The 22,465-nt window shown below is 32.1% G+C and overlaps 2 protein-coding genes across 2 annotated transcripts in view; one reads left to right on the top strand and one right to left on the bottom strand.

The window, feature by feature from the left end:
- The window catches only part of Ddx56 (putative ATP-dependent RNA helicase DDX56), a 402,780-nt gene that overhangs the window by 278,032 nt on the left and 102,283 nt on the right, over positions 1 to 22,465 (top strand). The window lies entirely within an intron of this gene.
- LOC145314633 (uncharacterized) lies at positions 13,701 to 20,762 on the bottom strand. The gene is made up of 9 exons (XM_080154624.1): positions 20,646 to 20,762; positions 20,040 to 20,115; positions 19,620 to 19,726; positions 19,176 to 19,233; positions 18,345 to 18,421; positions 17,712 to 17,763; positions 16,357 to 16,415; positions 14,435 to 14,534; positions 13,701 to 13,801 (listed from the first exon to the last, which is right to left on the bottom strand). The coding sequence occupies exons 4-9, from the start codon at positions 19,197 to 19,199 to the stop codon at positions 13,748 to 13,750; spliced, it is 366 nt and encodes a 121-aa protein (XP_080010750.1). The 5' UTR covers positions 19,200 to 19,233; positions 19,620 to 19,726; positions 20,040 to 20,115; positions 20,646 to 20,762; the 3' UTR covers positions 13,701 to 13,747.

A 22,465-nucleotide genomic window follows, 5' to 3' on the forward strand; every position in this document is an offset into this window, starting at 1 on the left:
CTCTGTATCTCAACTTTGAAGCGTGTTGCAGCCATTCTTGCAAAGGGTAGAAGATTTGAGCAAGAGAAAAATGCGCTAAAACCATTTTTAGATGTTGACACCTAGGTTTTGGAAATTTTTTTTTACTGTACCTTTTTAATGGAAACTGGAATATTTTTTTGATGTTCGATAAATGGTTATAAAAAACGAAGAAAATAAGCCATTAATCATCAAATTCTGATAACAATAAGTGGTGTAAAATTGCTTTCAAAAAAGTTCTCATAAAAAAAACACACTGTAGAAAGATAGATATGGATATGAAGTTAATAGAATTTATAGGGCTGTTAATTTAGATATATAGATAGATAGAGAAAGCAAATGATAGAAAGATAGATATATGGATATGAAGTTAATAGAATATTTAGGGTTGTAAATTTAGATATATAGATAGATAGAGATAGCAAATGATAGAAAGATAGATATATGGATATGAAGTTAATAGAATATTTAGGGTTGTAAATTTGTATAGATAGATAGAGATAGCAAATGATAGAAAGATAGTTATATGGATATGAAGTTAATAGAATATATAGGGTTGTAAATTTAGATAGATAGATAGAGATAGAAAATAATAGAAATACATATATAGATATATGGATATGAAGTTAATAGAATATATATGGTTGTAAATTTAGATATCTAAATAGAGATAGAAAATGATAGAAAGATAGATGTAGATATATGGATATGAAGTTAATAGTATATATAGAGTTGTAAATTTAGATAGATAGATAGAGATAGCAAATGATAGAAAGAGAGATATAGATATATTTATGAATATGAAATTAATAGAATATATAGGGTTGTAAATTTAGATAGATAGATAGATAAAGCAAATGATAGAAAGATAGATATATGAATATAAAGTTAAAAGAATGTATAGGGTTGTAAATTTAGATATATAGATAGATAGAGAAAGCAAATGATAGAAAGGTAGATATAGATATATGGAAATGAAGTTAATAGTATATATATTATTGTAAATTTAAATAGATAGATAGATAGAGATAGCAAATGATAGAAAGATAGATATATGGATATGAAGTTAATAGAATATAAAGGGTTGTAAATTTAAATACATAGATAGATAGAGATAGCAAATGATAGAAAGATAGATATATGGATATGAAGTTAAAAGAATATATAGGGTTGTAAATTTAAATAGATAGATAGATAGAGATAGCAAATGATAGAAAGATAGATATAGATATATGAATATGAAGTTAATAAAATATATAGGGTTGTAAATTTGAATAGATAGATAGAGATAGAAAATGATAGAAAGATAGATATATGGATATGAAGTTAAAAGAATATATAGGGTTGTAAATTTAAATAGATAGATAGATAGAGATAGCAAATGATAGAAAGATAGATATATGGATATGAAGTTAATAGAATATATATGGTTGTAAATTTAGATAGATAGATATAGCAAATGATAGAAAGATACATATATGGATATGAATTTAATAGATTATATAGGGTTGTAAATTTAGATAGATAGATAGATAGAGATAGCAAATGATGGAAAGATAGATATAGATATATGGATATGAAGTTAATAGAATATATAGTGTTGTAAATTTAGATAGATAGATAGAGATAGCAAATGATGGAAAGCTAGATATAGATATATGGATATGAAGTTAATAGAATATATAGGGTTGTAAATTTAGATATATAGATAGATAGAGATAGCAAATGATGGAAAGATAGATATATAGATATATGGATATGAAGTTAATAGAATATATAGGGTTGTAAATTTAGATAGATAGATAGATAGAGATATCAAATGATAGCAAATTATAGAATGATAGAGATAGATATATAGATATAAAGTTAATAGAATATATAGGGTTGTAAATTTAGATGATAGATAGAGATAGCAAATGATTGAAAGATAGTTAAATGGATATGAAGTTATTAGAATATATAGGGTTGTAAATTTAGATATATAGATAGATAGAGATAGCAAATGATAGAAAGATAGATATATGGATATGAAGTTAATAGAATATGTAGGGTTGTAAATTTAGATATATAGATTATAGATAGATAGAGATAGCAAATGATAGAAAGATAGATATAGATATATGGATATAAAGTTAATAACATGTATAGAGTTGTAAATTTAGATATATAGATAGATAGAGATAGCAAATGATAGAAAGATAGATATATAGATATGAAGTTAATAGAATACATATATAGGGTTGTAAATTTAGATATATAGATAGATAGAGATAGCAAATGATAGAAAGATAGATATATGGATATGGATATGAAGTTAATAGAATATATATGGTTGTAAATTTAGATAGATAGATAGAGATAGCAAATGATAGAAAGATAGATATATGAATATGAAGTTAATAGAATATGTAGGGTTGTAAATTTAGATAGATAGATAGAGATAGCAAATGATAGAAAGATAGATATATGAATATGAAGTTAATAGAATATGTAGGGTTGTAAATTTAAATATCTCTGGCAAAAGCTAGTTAATATTATGGCCCAGTGTTTTAACAAAACAGAGAAAAATGTATTATCAAATTTTAGAAAATTACTTTCTTTGGACAAACTTGCAGTCTCATTTTTATAGACAGGGATAATTATGTTGAATAATAGCGGGGTATAACATTAGCCTACAAACTTTTCAATAAAGAAGAACATAAACTAAAATATACAGTAAGGTATAATTAAAAGAATCATTTTTCCTATCTATAATACAAAGTAGCTTGATGTCTGTCCGTCTGTCTGTCCGTCTGAAGCTTAAGATCTCAGTAACCGCTGAACCGATTGGGCTCTACTTTTCAGGGATTATACCTACTGGTCCTGTGATGGTTTTAAGCTATTTTCTTGGGGGGTGGGACACCCCCAACCCCCCCAAAAAACAAAAAATCTCCCCCCCAATTTTTTTTTTATTGCAGAAGATTTCCTTGGTCCTTTTTTTTGCAGGAGATTTCACCTTAATTTTTTTGTGATCACCTCTTGGGGCAAAGCCCCTAGAGGCTAGGGGCGAAGCCGCTAGTATATATATATGTAATTTAACACCAGAATAAAAAAAAATAATTTTATTGAGATTGTTTTGTAATAAGGAGTATACATAGGTTTACGTTCTTTGTCTTATCCCTTAAAACCCCTGCTGTACATAGATAGTAGTAAAGTACTAGTGTGTGTGTGTGTGTGTGTGTATGCGTTTGTATACAAGAATTGATAAGACAATGGACAATAAACTGATGTAAATCCTCAAATATAAAGATTATAATTATTGACTGAAAAGTTTAGACAATACAAATAGGAAACAACCAATAGAAATTTGATAAAAGTACCCAAAGTTTTTGAGACCACTATCTGAGGTGGATTCTTTAAAAAATTTGCCCTATGATTCGCTGTTTTCGTCCAAATCCACCAAAATCACGTTAAAAATCTACAAAAATCAAACAAAATCAAATGTTAATAACCCTTCTATGATTTTGTTTAATTTTTGTAGATTTTGAATGTGATTTTGGTGGATTTTTCACGAAATTTTTTTTGCCCCACTAAGCGATTAGTGGGGCAAATTTTTTTTTTTAAGAATCCACCTCTGATTTGTATACGACAAGACGGAAATAAGGAAAGGTTTATAAGTAAGCTATGCAACTTTATAAATGGATGTTTTGTATGACGTCCAAGTTTCTTGGATGTAAGAAACGGTTAAAATTTGTGAGCCCTGACGATTCACATATTCTCAAACATTAAAATGAAAATATTTCACTTTTTTTTCTCATAAATTCTTTAATAAAATTGCATATCTTAAAGATTTAAATTCAGAGGTTTAACTTTTAATTCAGTAAGGGTGGCTTTGGATGAAAGGTTCTCTTAGGAAATATCCACCCACCAAATAGCATAAAACCATCCAAGTAAAAAACGAAACTTAAATCGGTTTACGAGATCTTCATGGGCATCCACACAGACAGTCAAGCATTCTGAAAAGATGAAAATAAAACCCTTAGATTTTAATATTAATTAAATATTTATTAATAAAAATTATCTTTAAGTAAATCAAACGTTATTGAAAAGTCAAACTAACATTTATTCAATCTTTTTTTAATATTTAGTTGTCCGTGGAGAAAAAAATGAAGAAATATAAAATAAATTTTCATTTTTTAAACAGAGTTTTATTCTTAGATAAATTTACGTGGATTTATTTGTAAGTTAAGAATTGTTAGATACCATTGAAAAAAAGATTAATAAAATTCCATATCTTCATATTCTTAAAATCTTTTTTTTTTGTTGCCCAAATATTATTTTGCATTATTTTTTACAGATATTCTTAACTTTATATCCCCCTTGAAATATATGAAAAGTAATGAATTTTAAAGAGTAATGTTGGGTTATTCTGCACATGTGCTACACACCACAATTTTAGAATAGGGTTGCCATGTTGGGTTATTCTGCACATGTGCTATATACCACAATTTTAGAATAGGGTTGCCATGTGTTGGGTTATTATGCACATGTGCTACACACCACAATTTTAGAATAGGGTTGCCATGTTGGGTTATTCTACACTTGTGCTACCCACCACAATTTTAGAATAGGAATGCCATGTTGGGTTATTCTGCACTTGTGCTACCCACCACAATTTTAGAATAGGGTTGCCATGTTGGGTTATTCTGCACATGTGCTACACACCACAATTTTATAATAGGGTTGCCATGTGTTGGGTTATTCTGCACATGTGCTACACACCACAATTTTATAATAGGGTTGCCATGTTGGGTTATTCTGCACATGTGCTACACACCACAATTTTATAATAGGGTTGCCATGTGTTGGGTTATTCTGCACATGTGCTACACACCACAATTTTATAATAGGGTTGCCGTGTGTTGAGTTATGCTGCACATGTGCTAAACACCACAATTTTATAATAGGGTTGCCGTGTTGGGTTATTCTGCACATGTGCTACACACCACAATTTTAGAATAGGGTTGCCGTGTTGGGTTATTCTGCACATGTGCTACACACCACAATTTTAGAATAGGGTTGCCGTGTTGGGTTATTCTGCACATGTGCTACACACCACAATTTTAGAATAGAGTTGCCATGTTGGGTTATTCTGCACATGTGCTACACACCACAATTTTATAATAGGGTTGCCATGTGTTGGGTTATTCTGCACATGTGCTACACACAACAATTTTATAATAGGGTTGCCATGTTGGGTTATTCTGCACATGTGCTACACACCACAATTTTAGAATAGGGTTGCCATGTTGGGTTATTCTGCACATGTGCTCCACACCACAATTTTAGAATAGGGTTGCCATGTTGGGTTATTCTGCACATGTGCTACACACCACAATTTTATAATAGGGTTGCCATGTGTTGGGTTATTCTGCACATGTGCTACACACCACAATTTTATAATAGGGTTGCCATGTGTTGGGTTATTCTGCACATGTGCTACACACCACAATTTTATAATAGGGTTGCCGTGTGTTGGGTTATGCTGCACATGTGCTACACACCACAATTTTTTAATAGGGTTGCCATGTTGGGTTATTCTGCACATGTGCTACACACCACAATTTTAGAATAGGGTTGCCGTGTTGGGTTATTCTGCACATGTGCTACACACCACAATTTTAGAATAGGGTTGCCATGTTGGGTTATTCTGCACATGTGCTCCACACCACAATTTTAGAATAGGGTTGCCAAGTTGAGTTATTCTGCACATGTGCTACACACCACAATTTTAGAATAGGGTTGCCATGTTGGGTTATTCTGTACATGTGCTACACACCACAATTCTAGAATAGGGTTGCCATGTTGGGTTATTCTGTACATGTGCTACACACCACAATTTTAGAATAGGGTTGCCATGTTGGATTATTCTGCACTTGTGCTACACACGACAATTTTAGAATAGGGTTGCCATGTTGGGTTATTCTGCACTTGTGCTACACACCACAATTTTAGAATAGGGTTGCCATGTTGGGTTATTAAGCACATGTGCAACACCACAATTTTAGAATAGGGTTACCATAGGGTTATTCTGCACTTGTGCTACACACCACTAGTTTAGAATAGGGTTGCCATGTTGGATAATTCTGCACATGTGCTACACACCACTAGTTTAGAATAGGGTTGCCATGTTAGGTTATTTTGCACATGTGCTACACACCACAATCTTATAATAGAGTTGCCGTGCGTTTTTAGAGGCATAGCTAATGTAAAAGTTATACTTTGTACAATGTACGTTTAGGGAATTTTCTACATATATGCTTTTTACCACAATTCTGCAATATAATTGCTATGTGTGTTTTTTGCGTCCATTGTGTATATTAGGTTAATAATTGACTAATAGTTCACAAATAAATCATATTCTTTTTAACCTTAAAAGTGTTTGTACGTCTGAAGCTAAAGGCATGAGAAAAAGTTTAACTTGTTACTACAAGAAACTAAATATGTTTTTAGCTCCTACATGAGATCTTTACCCTGAGGGGTACAACCCCTGCGGGTCTCTTCTAACCTATTTCAACCTGACATAACCTAAACAAGGATGACCAACATCCATAAAAGCGAAGCTCTGAAACGGTAGGACAGATGAACAATTATACTTGTAGTGTGTCAGAACTGAAAAATCGGAACATAAATGTATAAATGTCGAATCAAAATTTTAATTAAATTTATTGAAAAACTGCAGAAATACAGGATAATGTTTAAGGACATACTTACGTTTTTAGGACTTGATTATAGAGATGGTTTGCTTATAACATTGTACTTTGTTGTCGTAGGAATCAGTATTCCAAAAATCAAAACAATCGGATGATCTTATCACATACAAATTTGTTGTCAAAAAAGTTAAAAATCAATATGTTTAAAATGGACGTACGGACATTCTTGTTATGATTATAGAGTTGCTACGCTTTCTAAATCGTACCGAACTACTAAAGGAATCACCATGAAAAGTTTGAAATCGATAGGACAATTCTAACCCTAATTAAAGAAAAGCTTCGCTTTTAAAAAAGCATAAAATAGGGTTTTATTCCAAAAGGTTTGGTCTATTTTTACATTTTTAATTATACCTAGGGAGAGAACCAAAGATTAAAATATAAACAAATTAATTGCAAAAATTGTATCAATTGTTGCAATTGTATCAATTGTATCATGGTCACCGAATAAATTGTATTTATTCGGTGACCATGGCTATAAGAATGAATATTATTAAACTACATTCATCTTTCAACAATTGTTCATACAAAAAAAACTAGGACAATTTTTTTCACATTTAGCAACTTATTGCCATGTCAATAAATCCCTAAACATGAAATTTTCGTTAAATAGATACTTTTATCTCAGAATTGTGTAATAAAACCAAGTCAACGAACAAACGACTCTAGTTGTAAAGTATCTACACAACTGAAAATGTAAATATATTTCCAGTATGGCTTTGAAACCGATTTAAATCAGCTGGATTAAAACCGGTTCTAAGCCATTTTGTAAAATTATTTATCTCATCATATAATAGTCAAGTAATCTTATAATTTTAATATCCGCGGAAAGCTGTCCATAAAACTATGCAATAAATAACTATCAAAAGAACATGAAAAAAAGTATATCAAATGTAAAATTGTCTGTATTATATAAACATATAATATATATTATATAATGAAAAAAAATATAATTTATTTTATTACATATTTTTGTAATAAAAACCCAGTGTCTTTAGATTCAGTATGTTTCATTGTAGCAAAGCTTCTCTTTAATCCACTTTGTCTGTTCTTTAATCATTTTGATAATAGATACGTGAGGCCATGTATTTGTCTATTCTGGGTGAAAAAAGTGTTTTTTTAGCGAAGGTATTCTGTAAATGTTTGTATCTATATGTCTTTCTAAAATGCTTTTATGATTATCAACGGGACATAAAAGAAATTCCATTTACTTGATGTGTCCAAACTCTTGCTCTAATAGTTTTTATGTACAGAAAGGGTAATTTTGATCACTATAATTGAGGATGTTAATCCATTTATCGTCTATTGTCTTATCCCTTAAAGATCTGCATTTTTCGTTCTTTGTTTTATCCCTTAAGATCCCAGAGATAACTCTGAATGGTGGATAAGTCAGAGGCTAAGAGATTTTATTCTGTTCAATAATTATCTCTTGCTTCTTAACTTGTATTAAATTAAATGAAGATTTTTAATATCAAAAGTCTAACTTAGCTTAATTCATAATCAGGAATTTTAATAACTTTTTATATTAATTGAATTACATTAGTTTAAAGCAAGTTACAATTTCTATATAGATTCATAGATCTTTTTTAGAGATCTTCTATAACAGACAAACCGAATTTTATATACATACATTATCTCCCATTGTTTGATAGCTAGGCCTTGGGTTTCAAGTGTTTCTGCAGTGAAGCTAAGTTTTCAAATTCAAATTAATTATCGCAATACTCGTGACTTTACCTAAAGCTTTTTATAGGTTCAGCGTAGGTTTTCAATAGCAAATAAACCCCCCCCCCCCCCCCATCAAAAAAAATATTTTTTCTTTTTAAAATTTAAATTGAATCGGTGCGATGGTTGAATTCCCCCTACCCCCACCTTAAGTGCCACTAGAGACTTCTAGCGGGCGCAGCCGCTAAGTTCTTGTTATATAAAGTGAACACTTTGTGAGTGAAAAGAATTGTTTATTCTTTGTTCAAAATATTTCTCCACACACTAACAATACAAATTTTCCCTTTCAAGTGAATTTAATGGTGTAATTTTTATCATTATATATGAGTGGGCTAGATATAATAATTTTATAACTAGGGGCGTGTACAGGGGTGGGGTGAATACAGAACTTTCAAGTGAATTTAATGGTGTAATTTCTATCATTCTATGTGTGGGCTAGATATAGTAATTTTATAACTAGGAGCGTGTACAGGGGTGGGGTAAATACAGAACTTTCAAGTGAATTTAATGGTGTAATTTTTATCATTATATATGTGTGGGCTAGATATAATAATTTTATGACTAGGGGCGTGTACAGGGGTGGGGTAAATACAGAACTTTCAAGTGAATTTAATGGTGTAATTTTTATCATTATATATGTGTGGGCTAGATATAATAATTTTATGACTAGGGGCGTGTACAGGGGTGGGGTAAATACAGAACTTTCAAGTGAATTTAATGGTGTAATTTTTATCATTATATATGTGTGGGCTAGATATAATAATTTTATAACTAGGGGCGTGTACAGGGGTGGGGTGAATACAGAACTTTCAAGTGAATTTAATGGTGTAATTTTTATCATTATATATGTGTGGGCTAGATATAATAATTTTATGACTAGGGGCGTGTACAGGGGTGGGGTAAATACAGAACTTTCAAGTGAATTTAATGGTGTAATTTTTATCATTATATATGTGTGGGCTAGATATAATAATTTTATAACTAGGGGCGTGTACAGGGGTGGGGTGAATACAGAACTTTCAAGTGAATTTAATGGTGTAATTTTTATCATTATATATGTGTGGGCTAGATATAATAATTTTATAACTAGGGGCGTGTACAGGGGTGGGGTGAATACAGAACTTTCAAGTGAATTTAATGGTGTAATTTTTATCATTATATATGTGTGGGCTAGATATAATAATTTTATAACTAGGGGCGTGTACAGGGGTGGGGTAAATACAGAACTTTCAAGTGAATTTAATGGTGTAATTTTTATCATTATATGTGTGGGCTAGATATATTAATCTATATAATAGGGTATATACCTATTGGTCCTGCGGTGGTTTTAAGCTATTTTCTTGGGGGGGGGGGGGGTGGGACACCCCCAACCCCCCTAAAAATGAAAAATCCCCCCCTAATTTTTTTCTTCTATTATTTAAAATTTGTGGTTGAGTGGGGACTTCTCACCAGGTAATTAATTTTTTTTTCTCATTAATTACCTCTTGGGGCAAAGATAGTTTTATAAATAGGGGCGTGCGTAGGGTTTAGATGGTGAATACAGAAGTTTTATTTCTGTAGGGGAAAGACAACAAAAAGAAAAGTCCATTCACACGCAGAATGATTTACAGACAGATAGATAGATAGACGGACAGAAGGATGGACAGACAGCAGAATAGACAGAAAAAAAGAAAAAGGATAGATAGACTGAAGGATGGAAAGACAGATGGATAAAAAGAAAGTAGGACATGCAAACAGAAAGATAGACAGATGGACAAATAGAAATACAGAAGGATAGACAGACAGAAGAGCTTGATCTTTAAATCGTTTATAGGTGATTTAAACCGGGGCGATTCATTCAGCGCACCATCAAATTATTAAATACCAATCTTTAAATCGAATTTGCATGGGCGATTTGGATCGGGCAGTGGCGCGGTACCGGCGCGCCAATGCCACTCACCGAGTGGCATTGCCGGTTCAAATCGGGTTGAATCATATGTAATAAATGGATATTTTTTTAATTACTTTAATATTTTATTGCAAAACTATCGAGGAAACATTTTTATAGTTATTTTTAAAAAAAATTATATATTAATGTTTTACATAAAATACCATACTGACATGGCATTTTATATAAAATACCTTACTGACACGCCTTAAGTAATAAAGTTGTACTGGCGCGGATCGATATTTTAGTGAGTGCGCAAGTGATCTAAAAACACCGCGCCGAAAATCTTTTAAAAATCAATGTTTTATAGGTGCGCTGTGGCTCACCACCAGGTTCACCTCTGAATCGCCCCGATTCAGCGCACCATAAAAACGATTTAAAGATCCAGCTCTGAATAGACAGAAAATAAGATAAAGGATAGATAGACTGAGGGATAGATAGACTGAAGGATTGACAGACAGTTTAATAAAAAGACAGATAGACAAATAGAATGATAGACAGAAAGAAGAATAAACAGGCAGATAGATAGAGGTAGAAGGGTAAACATACAGAAAATATATAATCAGATAGAAATTTCCCTAAAAATCAAATAATTTGATACGCTAACAAAATAGATAAACAGACTTAATGTAAGGTAAAATTAGCTAAATTTGCAATATATTAATTATAAAAATAATAATTTTAATAGAAAAATAAAAGTACATATTTGTTAATGCGTAAAATGTATAAAATACTCTGTAATATAATTTTAATTAAAGTTAAGTTTAGAATATTTGAATTTCCAAATTTCCAACTACTAATTAATTGATTAAAAGGACGCTCTTAAAGTTAAATTTTAAAAAATTAGCTCTTGTTCGAATATTCCAAATGCAATAAATAGAAATCAGAATTGTGTATGATAGGTACTAACTATAGTTTAATGGCCATAATAAAAACAAGTAGGTAACGTAAGTTTTTCCAGTGTGACTTCGAATCGGATTTATATCCGCTGGATTAGAACCGGTTTTTATTAATACTGAAGGTTAAATATCCACAGAAAGCCGTCTATAATACGATTTTTGAAATAACTAGTAAGTTATCATTTTTCTTTTAAGGCAATTATTGAGATATGTAGTTAAATGAAAGATATCCTGAAAATAGCATAGGACTAACATAATTCTTTAATTTAAAGCTTACCAAAATTGGTACAATAATACATTTAAGAATTTGAATAAAAATAGCCCAAAACTTAGCTTAGATGCAATTTGGCAAAAATTGAAATAAAATAATTTCCATTGAATAATTAATATTTGTCTTTGTTTTATTCCAAGGTCGTAAAGTTTGAATTTGAAAATATCTATCTATTGGAATATCTAATTCTGGCGATTTCCCTCATAGCGCATTTGGACCATTTATGTTAAAGAACAGAGGGCATGAACTAGATGTAACTATGCCCATATGGCTGGGACCCTGTCCCGATTTTGTATGGGTTCTTTGGAATCAGCGTCGGAATTTTCGGATATAAAACACAGCCATATGTTTTAAAAAGAACAAAAAAATAATTTGCTATTGTACTAAAAGGGTCTCCACCACTTGGGCCATGTAGTTAGTTGTCTAGACTATACATCTATACTTATTTATAATTTATAAATCATGTATTTTTATGCTAAAAGTAGGTTGGGTTAAATCAGGAAAAAGGGAATGATATTCTGGCAAACAATTCTAAGGGAAAATTTCCCCACAACCCCTCCTTACCCACCCCTCTTCAATTACATCAAAACACAAAATATACTTCCACCTTACTTTAAAACGTTTCGTGATTTTTTGTAGAATCGATTGTTAGATTAGCTCGCCTGGGTTTAAGTAAAGGTTAGAAGAGTCCCGCAGGGGCTTCAGAAATGTTTTCTTTTTAAAATTAAAATGAAGGGGGTGGGTAGGTTTCTTTTTATCTGATAAGATTTCGTCTGATTATTTTTCTATTTAATCAGAAGCGCATCTTATTACAGCAGCAAAAACTTCGCTTTGACTCTTTCTTATTATCTATCATTAATTCCTAATTATTGTATGTTTTTTTTTATCACTTACGACGGCTATGGGCTCCCCAGTCCCCATGATTAAAGAAATACAAAATAATTTCATAAGGATTTATTCTCTTATTGCAAAAAAAAATAACAGATCCATTTGAAAAGTTGGACTTTGTTGAAAATTAATTTCTCTATTGCATGAGAATTCCTAGTAGCAAAGCTATACTAACAACTCACGTATGTCTGCACTGCACGTCCCATGTTTTACCATAGAATTGAAAGATAAAACCCAGGGAGTAAGGGAGGGGACAATGGGCAATTAATTCAATATAAGAATTATCAAAGAAAGGGCATGAAATCCAGTTTAATCCAATAAATTTGAAGGAAATTATAAAGGGATTGTTAATTGAATAATAGATTTCCATAGCGTCATGTAAAGTGAAATCACAACTTGTTTTTGATGAAATATATTGAGGTTTTTTGGTGTGATTTTTATATTACAAGATTATTGGACCCGGCCAGCTGCTGGCAAGAATATGACTGCCCCTTTTTATTCTGTTTATTTCCCTTGCCCCCACCTCCCTTCTCCCCGTCTGCTACATTCCAAACTAACACAACGAGTGTTTATTTCCCTTGCCCCCACTTCCCTTATCCCTTCTCCCCGTCTGCAATATTCAAAACATACATAACGAGTAGCGGCATTTCATGCGCAAGTACCCAAACTCAGTCAGAAACTGCTAAATTCTTGCACATTCCCTTTAAGCCAGTACCCAAAGTCTGAGACTCCTAAAAATTGAATATTCGATCCATTGTCCCCTCCCTTACTCCCTGGATAAAACCCCAGGAAGGAATAGGACATTGGACTGTAAGTTATACTGGTCCCCAAAGTTTTATATACACGTTCTCTCATACAAAACGGTTAGCGAGATCTTTTGGTACAGACAGACAAAAATTCCGCCTTTAAAAAAATTATTTAACAATTCTGATAGAAAACAAAATATGTTAACAACAGATTTATTTTTTTCTTGGATGTTTTACCACATTATAATGCACAAATTGAAACTTGTAGCTGGCTAAAATAACGACACGGGGACCACCTCTCCTCCTACTGGATAAACGGACTGATTAATAAATGATGTCCAGTCTGAGGTAGCAACCTAAATTGACTAAAAAATTTCCCCCTGTCATAACATCCACGTATAATCTATATCATTTAATTTAACATAGCAAGATAATTATAGAGTAGCTTATCTAACAAATTAACAAAAAAAACAATAATCATAGAAAAAAAAAATTTATTTCAGGTAAAAAAAAGATTATTGGTCATTTTAATCAGATTTAGCAAACATTTTTCTTTTATTTTCTCCTTTTTTCTTCGATCCTTTCCTGTTAGCAAAATTATCATGTTTTTTTTGTTGCTTTACAAGGACAACTATATAATTATAAAAGCGAAGGAATAACAAGCATAAATAATAAATATTTTAGTTGGAATAGGTTTATCTACGTTCAATACATACTTATATATAAGGAAAATTTTTAGGCATATTTAAAAAATATTTTCCAGTAGTTAGGTATGGCTTCGAAACCGATTAGAACCGATTTCCAGCAACATTGAAAAATCTGACAATTTCCCACAAATAATAAAATAAAAATCATAAAATTAATACCAGATTTGTTAGCCCAGGCTTCGGAACCTCAGGGCTAACAAAACTGGTTTTAATCTTTATTTATTTTCATATTAAATTCACGGATAATTGTCTTTAATACAATGCGATAAAAGCTATCTAGAGGTATGTGTTTACAAAAAGGATCGCGTATACGGCGGGAACGATTAGTTATCATTATTAAAAGCTTCGTTTGGAGTTGGGTAGGTTTTAGGCTATTTGGCGGGAGATAGCTGAATACAAATCCACCAGTGATTTTAAAAAAGCATAATTGAAAACTTAGAAGATAAACATCAAATCGTACATACTATAGTCATACAGTAGCGGCGCTACTAAACCCAAAACATGAAATTTCCTATTGAGACGTCTGGCTTTTTTTCTGTTTTTGTTCGCAGTGATCCTTGTTTTGGCTTTCATTGCTCCAGTCTTTTCTAGTTTCTTCACATTAGCCCTAAATAAAAGCAAGGATGACAACATCCATAATGAGCAAAAATAGCGAAGCATAAAAAAACTTCCCATAGACATACGGAAAAGGCGACTTTATGAGCAGATGTCATAAATCAAGAATTGTATTTGAAAAATCCCTAACCCTTTAACAAGAGCAGGGATGGCAAAATAAAAACCACGTGGTTTTAATCAAGTGGTTTAAACCAAAAAAAAAGCTAAAAAAACAAAAAAAACAAGGTGGGATGGTTAAAATGTTTTTTTTTAATACAAAGGCCTATCTTTCCAGTTATATCCTTATAATAAAATAACAGAATGTGTGTATGTGTGTTTGTACCAAAGGATCTCGCTAACCGCTGAACCGATTGGGTTCTCCTTAACAGGGTAGCTTCTCATAGGTCCCGGGAAGGTTTATAACTATTTTCTTTGGGGGTGGGACACCCCCAAACCCCTCTCCGAAAATTTTTTTAAAAAAACTTTTTAACTAAATTTAAAAATGAGGGAGTGGGGGGCAACCCCCCCCCAAAAAAAAATGTTCGCCCCCCCCAAAAAAATTTTTTTTTACTTTTTCTTACAAAATATAAAATAAAAAATTCAATTATTAAATTCGACTCTCTCTTCCTCAAGTGCCCCTAGAGGCCTCTAGGGGCCTAGCCGCTAGTCTTTTTATAATGTAAAAAATACAGTCAAAAACATAAATACCTAATTCAAAATTCTTTTAATAGTTTAAATCTTTATACTAAAGGGGTAGTTTCGCGAAATGCATTTGAACTTAATTTAGTGAACCGCATATTTTTTCTTAGTTAATGGGGTAAACTACATTTAAATAGCATATATTTGAAATAAATTCAATTTTCTACCACGTAGTATTTAAAATATCAAGACTTGAAAATTGTCTTTTTGTGATATATGCAATTTAAAAAGACGATTTTCAAGTCTTGATATTTCAAAAACTATGTGGTAGAAAATTGAAATTTTTTCAAATATATGCCATATAAATGTAGTTTAACCATTTAACCAGGATAAAATATGCGGTTCACTAAATTAAGTTCAAATGCATTTTGTGAAACTACCCCTTTATACTAAATTAGAATACTTTTATTTGGATATTATTAAAAAAAAACAAAAAAATTATTAAAAAACCCTAAAAACCTGGTTTTTATTAATAAAAACCGGTTTAAACCAAACAAACCACACTGGTTTGATCTTTTTTAAAAAAACCTGGTTTTTTCCTATCTCTGAACAAGAGTCTTTATATATTTTAATTAGGGTAGGGCCGGATACCAGATATCCGGCTGATTTATAATGCCAGATATCTGGTTGCGGCCGGATATCTGGCCAACGTTAAATATCCAGCAAATTATCGGATATCTGGCCGGATAGCCGGTTATTCGGCATTAAAAACCAGCCGGAAATCCGGTAACCGGACAGTTGCAATATCCGGTATCCGGCCGGTTATTGAAAATGGCCGGATGTCCGGACAACCCGGATATCTATATATTTTAATATCTATACTTTTGTAGCATGATTGACAGACTGACGTACTAAGTAAAGTAAAACTATGTTAAATGCCTTGCTAAAGTCAAACTGTAAAAATAGTTTATTGATTTCGTCAAGCAAAGTTAAAAGTTTCATTTAGACACATGATAGCGAGCTATAAATAATAGCTTCCTATAAACAGATATCCGTATCGTCATAATTTAAGAAATTAAAGTTTAACTTACTGCTGCTATGTCAGATGCTCATTAATATACACAAATTGGACATAAGACAAAGGCCGTGCAATCAAAAATAATTTCTCTACCAAACATTCTAAAAAAAAATCTCACCTATTGAGCTCCTTTTTATCTATTTTACCCAGGATACTCGTTTCTTCTTCCTCTGGCTCTTCCTATTGGTCAAGCAAGAAATTTATACACCTGTCAAGCCCGTAAGCTTTATGTTATAGTTGGTCCTTCAAGTCATTATTTCCTTTTCCTTACCCCAAGTAAGACGAGTGAAGCAAAGACGACCTCAAAAGTTTGTTTTCTTCACGAACCATACCCAATATGGGAACCTAGTAAGTGTCTGACTCGGATTATGACGTAAATAAAAATTAGCCAATGATAGGCCAGTATACACTGTAATTGACCAATGGTAAAATTTATAGTGGCCTCTCAATTGGCTAATTTTTTTTACGTCATAATTAGAGTCAGACACTTTTACTAGGTTCCCAATATGGTTGTGACAACATCTTTAGTTTAAATCGACATATTATTACTTGGATGTTGCACAGGATTTTTATGTATTATGATAAAGTGATGTTTGTCATGCCCGCAGCTGGCTAAAATAACGATAACCCCATTTTCACTCCCTTTACCCCATCCCCTCCCCTCCTACTGAATGTTAATGAACGAACTGACCAGTAAATGAGTAACACATTAGCAAACCAAAATTAACGACAAATTTTCCCGTATAAATATTTAACGTATAGGTATCCTATATCCATTTTATAGCACATCTACTCTTTAACAAGGGTTAGTCCGAACGTCCCGACGTCAATTAAATTACAAAGTTTAGATAATGTTTTGTATCTTTTCTTTATGGAAAACCTTTTTACCTCCAAATTTTTAAATTACTTCACCCTACCTAAGTTTAAAAAGCATAGAAACAACACAGGTTTTCTCTCTCTAAGGTAACAATTTTGTTATATTTGAATGATAAATCAACTTTTTTTAAAATCAAAAGCATTCTCCAAATATATTAGAACCAGCGACAGCCAGTGAGTGAGCTACCCTACCATCAAGGGAATAAGAATAGGACAGAAAAATAGCCAAAACATAACCCAAGGCCTAAATCTAAAATGAAATAGCCTAAAACCATCCCAGGACATATGTAAAGCTTCCCTAAAACGGAGAACTCTATCAGAAGAGTAGATTCTAAAATCTTAACCTTCAGACAAAAAAATCTTCCACTTTATATATTAAAACTAGCTGCTTCACCCCTAGCCTCTAATGGCTCTGTTTTCAAAGAGGCAGAGAGGGGCTAGAAAAATTGCTTAAAAATTTCTGAAGAATTTAATATGAGAAAAGAATGTCCTAAAACCTAAAGTGGAGAACTCAATCGTTTCAGTATTTATTGAGATCATGACATTCACACACAAAAAATCTTACTAATTTATATTATAGGATATAAATTTCTTTTATTCCTTAGGTTTCTTGACTGTAAATGACATACCAGGTACCTCTTCTTCCTCCTCCTACAGTGAGCCCACCAGTCTTCAATCCATTACAGGGAGGGAGGGAACATTGGACTCTTTATTACACTAGTCCCCAAAGTTTATAATAGGGCTTTCTTATTCGTTGGCTGAACAACTTTGGGGACTTTTGTTAAATTTTGATTAGTTTGTTCATGAAGTTGAGAGTCCAAACGTTTTTTTCAGCAACTAATTGTTATCTGGAGAAGGGGAAATTTTGTGCTTCATAAATGGGGATGTAATTGTACATTAAATTATTGTCATTGTCTTATCCCTTTAGATACCTGCTGACAAAGTATCATGACAAGGTATAGGCAGCGGCAGATGTATTAAGCTTCCATTTTTAATAAAAAGACGCATCCCCAATGATGCTACACAAAACTATTCCTTCTGTATATTACAATAAATGGTTGAAACGTTTAACCACTCCACTTAATGAAACAAGTTATCAAAATTCAATCAAAAGTCCTAAAAACTGTTGTGCTAACGAATAAAAAATCAATAATATAAAACTTTGAGGACTAGTGTTGTAAACAGCCCAATGTCCCCTCCCTCTCTGGATATTTTGTGATTGAAGACTGTTCCTCTTGTTCTTCTTCACTAGACTCATTGTCATTGTCAGCTCCATCAGATCCATCACCAGCAACTTTATCTCTGGCCTAAACAATCGTAGCATAGACAGCTTTCCGCGGATATTAAAATATAAAATTAAAAAGTTAGCCCAGGCTAACAAAACTGGTATAAATTTTATAATCTTAATTTTAATATTCTTGGAAAATTTTCTGGAATTCGGTGCTATTCATGATATTTCAGTATGGCTGACCACCAGTTCTAATCCAGTGCAGTGGATAGCAATTGGTTTCGAAACCATACTGGAAATCAAAATTACAAAGGGATTAGTAGCTTTCGCAATATTCCATAAAATTGAGTGAGCAAGGTACCAGTCAAATGCGCTTATTAAGTCTAACTGTTCTTAATGTTGACCAAACGCGTAGTACAATTAAACGCATTTTTAAAAACAGTTTGACCTAATGAGCGCATTTGAGTGGAATCTTAATCACAACTTTACGAATTTTGCGAAAGCTACTATTCCCATTTTTAAATGGAGGACAAAAGGCTTTAGTTATGCATATAAATCTCAAATCTAATTTGTACATATGTTGATCCTAAAGTGTGAAGAAGGGAGGGTGTATCAATCCCCCTTGCAAAAACAAGGGGAATGGATAGTTACATCCCCCTAGAAGTCCACCCCAATTCACAGGTTCAACACCGACATAAAAGATCCGGGACACCCCCCTTCCATAAAAAGAGCCAAGGAAGTTATCCAGTCACAACCCCCTTTAAATTAAGAGGTATGTGAAAAAATAACGCGCTTCGCGGTGAAATTTACAAAAATTAAAAAAAAATTCTTACCGCAGCTTTGTAAGGATTGTTCATCTTTTCTAAATCGTCCAGTGATGTTATTGAAACACTAAATTAAAAAATCCTATTAAATGAGAGTTATTCATCCCCGAGATGCCGAAGGCACGGGCTAAAAAACTGGTTTTAATCTTATGATTGTACATTTTTATACTCGTAGAAGCTGGATGTAATACGATGCTAGACAACGTTTTTTTCTCGTATAAATGAGAACCAATTCTCGAATTGAAATCCCTAATAATCTCTTATCATACAATATGATCACATGAGATGTAAATTACACTGGTACCCAAAGTTTTATAATACGCTATCCCATTTGTTAGTTTTAGACTTTGAGTACGTTTACTTAATAAATCTTTTGCATGGGTCTGTGCGGACATACGGACATTTCCTCGTTATATATATAGGAGTAGCTCCGCTACTAATAACTATATTTACCTATGTGACCCATAATCTTTGACGTAGGTATTTGTTTGACCGGTCTCAATAAGATGAGCAATCTCGGGAACTATTTTATTGGAGTTATTCTGCTTTGTTTTAGCTATCTGAAATAAATAGAAAACTATTAGTATATTAGCGATTACGCCTCCAGGGCACTTAAGGTAGGGGAGGGGCAAGTCGACCCCTAACCAATTATGTTTTAGTTTTAGAAAGAAAAATATAAAAAAAAATTTAAAGGGGGGGATTTTTTCTTTGGGTGACTTCTCTTGGGAAGGTGGTCGTACCCTTCCCAAAAATAGTTGTAAAACTTACCAGGACCTATAAGATGCTTTCTAGTATGGCTTCAGAACCGATTTTATTTAATATCCGCTGGATTAGAAGCGGTTCTAAGCCATACTGAAAAATCATATATTATACCTTTGCTCTTGTTTCTTCTTTGATTAATTTAATTTCTGCCTTGATTTTCTTGTCTATTTCTTCTCTTGCTACGCGTCTAATATTCCAATGTTTTTTTTACAATTTTGCTTTAACATCCGTCGCAATTTTGGGTAGGATTCGGATTCTTACAAAAATTCGCCCCCAAAAAAACGGATTGATCCGCGGGTAGCAGATTCTACAATATTTTTAGAGGTCTTTTTAAACCTAACCTAAAATAAGCAAAATATTTTATGTAAAAAAAAAATTAAGTATTACAAAAGTCAGAAAAATTAACAATCCGAATCCGCAATTTAAATTAACATTAACATTTTTTTTGCAAATCTTTCATTTCCCTTTTTTTGCACACTGGCTGGGTTCTAGCGCGCGGAGCGCTTTACATTTTTGCAATGTTGCAAAAATATATTTGCAACAGCACCAAAAAGTTTTGCGATTCCCATGAAGATAAGGTTGTCAATAATGTTTTTTTATTCAGTGTTTTTTTAATGTTTTTCCATAGTTTTCAAAAGCATGAGAAAAATATTTTAGAGCATCCAATAAAGTTTATGTTATAATTTAGAAACTGAAAATCGTGTAAAAAAAACATTCCTTCGTTCTTCTTTTCTCTTTCTGAATCCCGTGAGATAAGATTTTCTTTTTTGTTCATCAAAGGTGAGTGTTACCTTGGTCTTTCTATTTATCTGCTTTCTGTACACGTGCAGCAGCTTGGAGATTTTTAAAAGCGAAGCTTTACTATAATTAGGGTCGGTCCGTCCGTCCGTAACGGATAGCTTTTTTTCGTTAATTTAGGCATGTTAGAATTGTCCTATCGATTTCAAATTTTGCAAGGTGATTCCTTTAATAGTTAGGTACTATTTAGAAAGCGAAGCAACTCTATAATCATCACCAAAATGTCCGTACGTCCGTTTTAAACATGTTGATTTTTTTTTCTTTTTTAGCAACAAATTTTTATGTGATCTAATCATCGGATTGATCTGATTTTTGGTATATTGATTCCTGGGACAACAAAGTATAATGTAATAAGCAAAGCAACTCTATAAATCAAGTCCTAAAAATGTAAGTATGTCCATAAACATTATCCTGAATCAAGCAGTTTTTCAACAAATTTACTTACAATTTTGCTTTGACTCTTATAAATTTATATCATGATAATTAGGTTCTAACACAATACAAGTGTTAATGTGCGTTTGTCCTACCGTTTCAGTGCTTCGCTTTATGAATGTTGTCATCCTTGTTTTATTAAAATTATCAGAAAGTTAATCATACAAACTCATATAATACAAAAACAAATATTTGACATCTGAGAAAAATAATTTTGTGGGGTGAAAACACGTCATTATGGAGTTATTAAAATTAAAGGGATAGTTGCACGAAGTGCATTTGACGAGTGGTGGTACTTGAAATAGTGAACCTTTATATGTTTTTGTACATAAAAATAGGTTTGCCATGTAGATAATTGAAATAAAAAGTAACTCTTACCAGGCGGTTTTTGAGTTACGTCCAAAAATATCTCATTTGTGTTGGGGGGAAGGGAAGGGGGTTGGGGGATAAAATGTATAGGGTTTTACACAGGGACGTCAAAGCTTTTTGTTTTAAGGGGATAAAATTAAAGGTTTCAAAGGTTTGATGGGGTTAATCTAATGACATTTTAAAATTTTTGAGGGATGGTAAATTGAAGTTTTTTTCAAAGTTAACACCCCTTTACCTCCATCATAATTTTTAGTTTTGGAATTCTCTTTTAAGTTTTATTATTGTGTCTAATTTAGTAACAATGTATCTCCGTTATAGACACACAAACCGATATGCTAACAAATGTAGAATAAATCTTCTAAAAATCCACAAGCTACTTCCCTGGAGCCGGCTGGAAGAGGTCTATTTCTACCCATTGTTTAAATAAATTTTTTTTCTGAAAATGTATAATTGTAAATCATAATTAAAGAATACAAAAGTAGGTATATATTTTCCAGCATGGCTTCGAAAACGATTAATGTCCGCTGGATAAGAACCGGTTCTAAACCATACTGAAAAATCATGTAAAATATCGAATTATATACAATTTTCGACAAATGTTAAAATAAAAATCATAAAATCAATACCAGGTTTATTGCCCAATGCCTTTGGCCCCTCGGGGCCAACAAAAATGGAATTAATCTTATAAATTATCATTTTACTATACACGGAAAGCTGTCTATAATACGATGCTATACATAACTATTCTTTTTCTAAAATTAGAGAATATGGTACTTGAAGAAAAACTATTTTTTATTTATATTTGTTACGAACAAAAGATAAAATTTTGTTATGCATTTAAGTGTATTATGTTCTTTTGTATTAATCTAGAAATGAAAGGTGATAATTTTAAGTTGTTGAAGTACAAGGCAAAAAGTTTTTTTCTAAGTGATATACAC

The sequence above is a fragment of the Acartia tonsa genome, chromosome 3 (genome assembly GCF_053477335.1).
Source record: "Acartia tonsa isolate MP-2025a chromosome 3, ASM5347733v1, whole genome shotgun sequence".
Classification (NCBI taxonomy): Eukaryota; Metazoa; Arthropoda; class Copepoda; order Calanoida; family Acartiidae; genus Acartia; species Acartia tonsa.

What these genes read in the sequence shown, in the direction of transcription:
- LOC145314633 (XM_080154624.1), bottom strand. Translation starts at nt 19,199, where the DNA reads ATGAACAATCCTTACAAAGCTGCG. An exon ending in ACAATCCTTACAAAGCTGCG is followed by an intron (nt 18,422 to 19,175) that starts GTAAGAATTTTT and finishes ACGATTGTTTAG; the next exon opens with GCCAGAGATAAAGTTGCTGG. An exon ending in CAGTCAAGAAACCTAAGGAA is followed by an intron (nt 16,416 to 17,711) that starts TAAAAGAAATTT and finishes GACCAATAGGAA; the next exon opens with GAGCCAGAGGAAGAAGAAAC.